Raw genomic sequence first — 8,565 nt, 5'->3', positions numbered from 1 at the left:
GACTTCTTATAGTTCGGAGTATTCGATGCGTCAGGCGGGGATCTCTTCTAGTTTGGAGTGTTCAATGCGTCAGGCGGGGATCTCTGAACGTTTTGACTGTTCGGTGCGTTAGGCGGGGATCTCTGAACGTTTGGACTGTTCGATGCGTTAGGCGGTGATCTCTGAACGTTTGGACTGTTCGATGCGTTAGGCGGTGATCTCTGAACGTTTGGACTGTTCGATGCGTTCGGCGGGGATCTCTTCTAGTTTGGAGTGTTCAATGCGTCAGGCGCGGATCTCTTCTAGTTTGGAGTGTTCAATGCGTTAGGCGGGGATCTCTGAACGTTTTGACTGTTCGGTGCGTTAGGCGGGGATCTCTGAACGTTTGGACTGTTCGATGCGTTAGGCGGTGATCTCTGAACGTTTGGACTGTTCGATGCGTTAGGCGGGGATCTCTGAACGTTTGGACTGTTCGATGCGTTCGGCGGGGATCTCTGAACGTTTGGACTGTTCGATGCGTTAGGCGGGGATCTCTGAACGTTTGGACTGTTTGATGCGGTAGGTGGGGATCTCTGAACGTTTGGACTGTTCGATGCGTTAGGCGGTGATCTCTGAACGTTTGGGCTGTTCGATGTGTCAGGCGGGGATCTCTGAACGTTTGGGCTGTTCGATGCGTCAGGCGGGGATCTCTGAACGTTTGGACTGTTCGATGCGTTAGGCGGGGATCTCTGAACGTTTGGACTGTTCGATGCGTCAGGCGGGGATCTCTGAACGTTTGGGCTGTTCGATGCGATAGGCGGGGATCTCTGAATGTTTGGACTGTTCGATGCGTTAGGCGAGGATCTTTTAACATTTTGTACTGAAACGCTGGTAATGGATGTAGAATGAAAGATGTTATACTGAAAATCTGGTGATAGGTTTATTATGAAAGCTGGTAATATATAAATTATGAAAGTTGCTCAAAGATGTAGTATGAAAGATCTTGTACTTAAACCCTGATTAAAGATGGAGTATTAAATGTGTTTTACCAAAACACTGGTAATCGATGAAATATGTTGTACTGAAACTCTGACAATATACAGATATATATGATATAAAAGATGTTGTACCGAAACGGTGGTAATAAATGTAGTGTGAAAAGCTGTATTGAAATGCTTGTTATAAACACATGAAGTATAAAATATGTTGTACTGAAACGCTGGTAATGGTTTTAGTATGAACAAAGTTCTTCTGAAACGCTGACAATAGATGAAGAATGAACGATGAACTGAAACGCTGGCGATTGATGTAGCATGAACGATGTACTGAAACGCTGGTAATAGATGAAGAATGAACGATGTACTGAAACGCTGGCGATTGCTGTAGCATGAACGATGTACTGAAACGCTGGCGATATATGTAGCATGAACGATGTACTGAAACGCTGACAATAGATGAAAACTGAACGATGTACAGAAACGCTGGCGATTGATGTAGAATAAACGATGTTCTACCGAAACGCTGGCGATAGATGTAGAATGAACGATGTACTGAAACGCTGGCGATATATGTAGCATGAACGATGTACTGAAACGCTGGCGATATATGTAGCATGAACGATGTACTGAAACGCTGGTAATAGATGTAGAATGAACGATGTACTGAAACGCTGGCGATTTATGTAGAATGAACGATGTACTGAAACGCTGGCAATAAATGTAGCATGAACGATGTTCTACTGAAACGCTGGCGATAGATGTAGCATGAACGATGTACTGAAACGCTGGCGATAGATGTAGAATGAACGATGTACTGAAGCGCTGGCGATAGATGTAGCATGAAAGATGTACTGAAACGCTGGCAATAGATGTAGCATGAACGATGTTCTACTGAAACGCTGGCAATATATTTAGCATGAACGATGTTCTACTGAAACGCTGGCGATAGATGTAGAATGAACGATGTACTGAAACGCTGGCGAAAGATGTAGAATGAACGATGTACTGAAGCGCTGGCGATAGATGTAGCATGAACGATATACTGAAACGCTGGCGATCGATGTACATGTGTGTAGTATGAAAATTGTTGTGCTTAAATACTGGTTATCGATGTAGTATGAGAGATGTTGTACTGAAAGCTGACAACAGATATAAGATGCTGTACCGAAACGGTTGTTAAAGATGGAGTATGAAATATTGTGCACCAAAAAGCTGTCAACAGATGTATCATGAAAGATGTATTGAAAAACTGTTACTCGTTTGTTTTAGGCTGTGTGTTTATACTGTACCTTTTGCCCAACGGGCGTGTTCAGACTCACTTAAGTGGTTATGTTAAACATGCCTATTAATCGAAACTCTCGAGCGCGAGATAAGATTATAATTATAAATGATATGTTTGACTTACGCCTATCATTGCCTATCATCGAAAACAAATGAGTTCCCTCTGAACAGTTATTCAATTTTCGCCGCGGGTAATGAATTTCGATGACAATATTGTTTTATATTGCGGAGTCCAGCCAAACATTGTAATAAAATAAAATGCTGACACGTTTATGTTCATATCCCGTAACGATCCAGTTAACGGCATATATAATTATTAAGGCAATATTCCAGCCGATTTTGGTTATTTACCTGAAGTGAGGGCTCTATAGTATTACATTATGTTATTACATAACATTGTTCAATTTTAAATCTGTTGAGTTTCTGTAAACCATCGTTACATTTAATTCATTTTGTCAATATTTTTTTATACGTTTATAATTAATGTCATATGATAATATAGGTATACCAACTAAGCTTGTTCGTACAATTGAGAATGATTTGTACTTATATATTTGCTTATTTTGGGAATTTGCAAATTATTCCAAATTAAGATTAAATGAACCGTTATCAAGTTCCTAGTCGACAGCAACAGCAGTTCAAAAATAAGGTGAATATCATAAGAACTTGTATTTCTAGATTGAAATAAGAAAATCACTTGTTTAATATCACAATATTTTCATCTAGTGAAGAGACAGTATCGCTCGAAGTTTTCCTGGGCTAATTAATACATCTCGTCTGTCAATCTGTCATCTTATCAAGTTATAAAAGCCCGTGTAAGCAGGCCATACAGATATAACATCTATACAACCATTTGACATCAGCTTACGTAACCAGATCAGTTCTATAATAATTAGCCTCTCACATTTTCTTGAGAACTTCGTTTTAATTGACGCTATTGACAGATTTATGATAAACAATTACAGCATTACATAGGCCTAGTTTTACAAAAGAACTGAACTCTCATTAAAATCGAATAAATTAAAGATAATACATATTTATTAAAAAACGGAATCATATCAATGTTTTTGTTGCATTGTTGATTTAGTTAACATAATGGCGAACTTTTGAACGTATGAGAGTGCCCCGCCCCCTTTTGGTATGCCATATTCCGCGCCATTTTTCGACGGTATTCCAGAGGTCGATGATGGCGGGCTGGGTTCCACTAATTGAGAAAACTGGGTTCAAATTCCAGAAAAACAACAACAAGCATATATGTTACATTACAGTAAAAAACTGAATTTTATTTACAAATGAATCGTCAAAATGGGAACACTTTCAACGCATACGTGCAACAAACATGACCCTTCGACACTCACCGTCAAATATACGAACCGCCGATAGTCAAGTATAATAAATATTGATGGGTGATGGGTCGTGTCACGCGCATGTATTTTAATCTAACGGCTTCGTATAAAGTTAATTGTAATATTGTATACGACTATCGGTCCATATGCGGTTCGTTCAGTGTACGACCGTGACACTTGGAAGGCCAACAATAAAATGAGGTGCAAGAAAATAAAAGTTTAACCAAAGTTTCTAGCTCATTCAACTTTTGCTGTTTTATTGTCGAAATAACTGCATACAGATTTGGTAGAACCATTAACATCGCGCATACAGAGGGTCTGGCTCGATTTACATTGTAGATTTGATTGAGAGTGTATGTATAACATGGTAAGGCATCGTCGCTACCGGTCGGTCCAGCGGTCATTTCGGGTTACTGACTTAACATGCCTTTTGACCTGAAATGGCCCGCATGTCTGAGGTCTGATGTGTATCAGAGATGACCAGTGGCATGTCGTGCCCTCCATAGTCTACGTAGTATTGATGTACGCGGCAAGTATTGTACTTTGGGTTGTCAGTGTCGCTTGGGGTTATAATGTGAATAATTTCATCACTAAAATAGCTTGTATTAATCAGGACAATTGTTCACTTGTATTCAATACATAAATTGTGTTTTATGTAGCAAATTGAATACTCATCACAAGTTAACAATGTTGTTAACGTCATCGTTGCTGTTTTCGAATAGCTATCGCTCTAGATTCAATTGTGATCTGCTTCATTTCTAACAAGATTTCAGACAACTGTTTCTTTTTGAGCACATCATGAAATATTTCAGTTTACAGAGTAAACAACGATGGCGTTAATCACGTTGTTAACTACTAGTATAACACAGTTCTGAACAGTCGGCCCAAGGTTAAATCTCCACTTTGCCCGTCATTAGCCCGCGCATCAGTGAACTGACGCATGTCCAAGCAGCTTCAACAGAAGCAACGACAACTGCAGCAACATCACCACTTGTTTCTGTTTACAGTCATCATTATCAACACCAGCAACATTCACCAACGAGTATCACCAGCAACCGCCAACATTGAGCGGAAATGTCTGTACAAACACCATATGCATCCCTTTCTCTTGTTTTAGTAAAAGAAACAAAAAATAAGTTTACTCAAGAGAAATTAATTAGTGTTCTTAGGTTTGCAGTGGTTTTAAGATATCTGGTTTGTTTTTGAAACATTTAATACCATATACATTTACATACCTATGACACGCGGCAGGTCGATAGTTCCTTTGAAAGTATTTAACATATTACAAGTTTACATACAGAGAAGTGCACTGACGTACTATGTATAGTTGGTCTGCACAGAATGCAGTGTTCGTTCCAACATAACATGAACGTGACGATTCTGACCTTTCCACACGATACAAAATATGCCACCCACCTCTTATTCCGCACGACCGCACGTCCTATGTATTTGTTTTCTGCAACAAATGTCGTAAAAAGAGTCAAAACGACGACATTTAACCTAAATAATCCCAGATACGTGTATTTAAACAGGACCCCACGTACTCGTGAGAAACCCGTTTTGTTTATACATCAAAATGTACAATTTGAAAGATTCTAATACATTTTAGTCATGTTTGAGAAATGGCGGGGTGTATGTTTATGGAGAGTCATCTATAACGCAGTGTGAGTGTTTAAACTCATGTCCAGCCTAATTATGACCGCTATAATCTTCCTAATCATCTAGCTGACCGGGGGCCAAACACATGAATCTTTCAAACCATGCAAGTCAACGGCTTATGGCAGACCTATATTTATTTACTACCTTTTCGCCGTTCGTTCGGACTTTGCTCCCAAACGCACAGTGTGAAAATAATTCATAAATATCGTGTCAGTTCAATTAGTTGGCTGAAAACCAAGAAATAGTCAACTATCATTGTGCCAAAATGTCCATTTAGTTACTGGCGAAACTGCTGATGTTGAGAAACACAACGGCGATGATGATGACGATGACGGTGGTGGTGATGATGATGGTGTTGGTGGTGTTGGTAGTGCTGCTGCTCCTGATGATGATGATGATGATGCTGAATGATGACCGCTAAAACGATGTGGTGGTTGTTTAAAATTTCATGTTTTTCGTTCTTGATCAATTGAGACTGATTACTTTTAAATTATTATCTTTAGTAATTGAGTGTTTATAGGAAGATTATATACGGTAGTTATTCATTTCATACAATTGATACATAATAACCGTTTAAGTACACTAATTGAATTTTTCACGATCGTTTATAGAACAAACGAGTAATTTGTTCATTATATGATTGAAAGTACTTTTTACTAAAAATGGCTGTTTATGTCACGCTGTTGTCATTCAACGTGATGTATATACATTATACAATACACCGCAACTATTTATGGGGAAATTAATGCGGTTACTGTTTAGAAATATAACAATGCTGTCTATAATGTTAGTAGGAGTTGTGTCCCTTGGACTGCATTCCTAATTCCAGGAATTCAGCTACTGCCACAGTCGCTTGTTCAGTCCCTACTTGTGCGACACCACTTTCATACATTGAGTATTCTACTCACCTGTGGTCAATTAAAATTGATAGCACGTTCACTGAAGAACGATTTGTATTCACTTTTTCCTTAAGTTCAACCACAGTAAATTCGTCATATCAACCTAAAACCCAGAAGGATAACAAAACTGCAGTGTACGATGTAAGATGCACTCAAACTTGAATACGCCTTGTAGCTACACCTAGATGTGCGCCTGTAGTGCACATAAACTCCTGGAGCTATCCGAAAATCCGAACATATGGAAAACACTTCAACACCTAAGGCGTTAATTGGTTATTACTCTTGATAAGAATAATTGTGATTTAATCATAAAACATCAAAACACGGCGAAGCGCACTGAAGATACTTTTCGTCAAATGATGTAATTGTAAACAAACATCTGTCTTCTATTAAAGTACAATTGGGCGTGAAAACATGTGCGTTTTAAAAGAAACTCCATAGTTAAGTGTCAAACCCGCGAAAGATCAGGGGTTCGTGGCCATGATTGGGCCTGAAAAGATTCTTAATCGGTCAAATTTGTTCGCAGATGTTGGCAGTGCCCGGTAAATCGGCTAAACTGTCGAACGTAGATTGGCACCAATCAAGCAATCGCCGAAAACTGCAATACGGGATGACGGATGTCATATCGATCAGATAGATGTTTATTTGTACTTACAAGGTTGTTTATATGTTTGTTCTACATGTTACAAATCAACGCGTGCCAAATGGCGAAGTTTCTTCTACTGCTAACATTTAAAAAAACCCTCTAAACTTGCTAAATGTTTATACTCGGGACTTGATTTCGTTCGCTCATACGTCAAACTGCATTACTTGTGAAGAAGTCTATAGCAAATATAGTCAATATAAATGTACCGAAATGCTAAATGTTAAGTAAATCAGGAAAATGAAGACTTATTTTAAAAGATGTACCATTGCTTTTAGAAAGCAAATGTCAGGAGAAACATTTCAATAATGCCAATATAAACAAGCGGACTGCCGCGTGCTGCGAACCAAGGGCACGTATTGAAAGACAAGAAGCTTCACATACTTGTGCACGGAAACGTGAATAGTTGTTTTGGGAACTCAAAACACAATTAAACAATTTCTCATTTTGCTTGTTTGTTGTTGATGTTTTTCAAACGTGTTGGGAGTAGGTCTTAAAGTACAACAAATTATCCTTATTTAAGTGATTTTCAATGCTGTGTCATGCCGAAATTAAAGACAGACACGAGTAGTGTGATATCTTTTTGTGAGGCCATTCTTGTACATCATTTTGCTGATATTGGCAATAAAATGAAACTATGGTATTCAACCCACCTGGGGCTCTTGTATTTGGGCAGCCAGGTGAGACCTGATTGATTGAGTTTAGATTAATTAACAGGTAGATCAGTTACGGTTCTGACACTATGCACTGTGCATGCTGTGCAGATCCTGCTATCAACCTCGCATGTTTACTCTATTAAAGCATTATTTATTTATTGCTTGAAATGCATTCAAACAACCCTTTTTATACATACACCGTCGTAAGGGTCGGGGAACCAGGTAAAAGCTTCAGAGTTATGACTTTAGGGAGACATTATACATAGCTTTAGTTTCGCCTGTTCGTATTTTTTTCGGTAAATATACAAATGAATGGTCCAAGTGTAAAATTGTGTATCATTGCATGTCCATACGGTGAGACCTTGCTTCAAAATCTAATAATCTACTTAACCATCCCAGCATTTTCAAACACACAAACGATATTTAAGAATAATGCGATATATCTGCCCATTTACATGGCTTTAAGACCGAGTATTTTCGGGAGAGATCTCGGTCTAAGGAAATATTCTAATAATGCTCGGTAGTTTGTTGAGCACAGCAACGTTAAAGCCGGATGTGCGGTACGCTTTATGGACTTACAATACCATACGAAACATAACGTTAGACCGGTTCTGGTGGAGAGATGGAAAGAAACACGCGTTGTAAAAGCAATTACTGGAGGCTGACCCGGCCATCAGTAAAGTTAAGTATCGCCGGAGAATTATTGCAGGTCGGCGGGGTTAAAAGCACTCAGGGCAATCTAGTACCACCAGGTTCTCTGGTGCTTTGGAGTGCTGAAAGCTACATTATACATCTTCGTGTACGTATATTTTATTCATAAAATAAATCCCACCAATTTGGATACGTGCAATTCTTTTCAAAGACCCAGTTGTTGAGAAAATCCAACAACAGACATTTGCGTTTCGCGCGCGTTTACAATTGCCTTTTAATATATGTCACTGTAATAGAACCATTTAGTCATATTTGCTATCACAACTTTATCACATTTTTCTATAGGGGTTGTAAATTGTTGTAATAGCTAGACCAAATACGTGACATCACGTTACGTAACGTCTCGTAAATTGACGGGCCCCGCTAAGCAGCTGATCGCACTTCGCGGTATCTAAATCCCGAATTTATTGACAA

At 38.9% G+C, this 8,565-nt stretch overlaps 1 protein-coding gene across 1 annotated transcript; it reads right to left on the bottom strand.

Moving 5' to 3' along the window:
- Positions 1-281: 281 nt before the first annotated feature.
- On the bottom strand, positions 282-4,087 carry LOC128215048 (uncharacterized). The gene is made up of 2 exons (XM_052921779.1): positions 4,011-4,087; positions 282-846 (listed from the first exon to the last, which is right to left on the bottom strand). Exons 1-2 carry the CDS (start codon positions 4,085-4,087, stop codon positions 282-284), a joined length of 642 nt encoding a protein of 213 aa, XP_052777739.1.
- Positions 4,088-8,565: the final 4,478 nt, after the last annotated feature.

Source organism: Mya arenaria, chromosome 13 (genome assembly GCF_026914265.1).
Source record: "Mya arenaria isolate MELC-2E11 chromosome 13, ASM2691426v1".
Lineage (NCBI taxonomy): Eukaryota > Metazoa > Mollusca > Bivalvia > Myida > Myidae > Mya > Mya arenaria.
The sequence above is the reverse complement of the archived record's forward strand: the minus strand, read 5'-3'. Positions and strand labels throughout refer to the sequence as shown.

What these genes read in the sequence shown, in the direction of transcription:
- LOC128215048 (XM_052921779.1), bottom strand. Translation starts at nt 4,087, where the DNA reads ATGGAGGGCACGACATGCCACTGGTCATCTCTGATACACATCAGACCT. An exon ending in GGGCCATTTCAGGTCAAAAG is followed by an intron (nt 847 to 4,010) that starts GCATGTTAAGTC and finishes ATCCATTACCAG; the next exon opens with CGTTTCAGTACAAAATGTTA.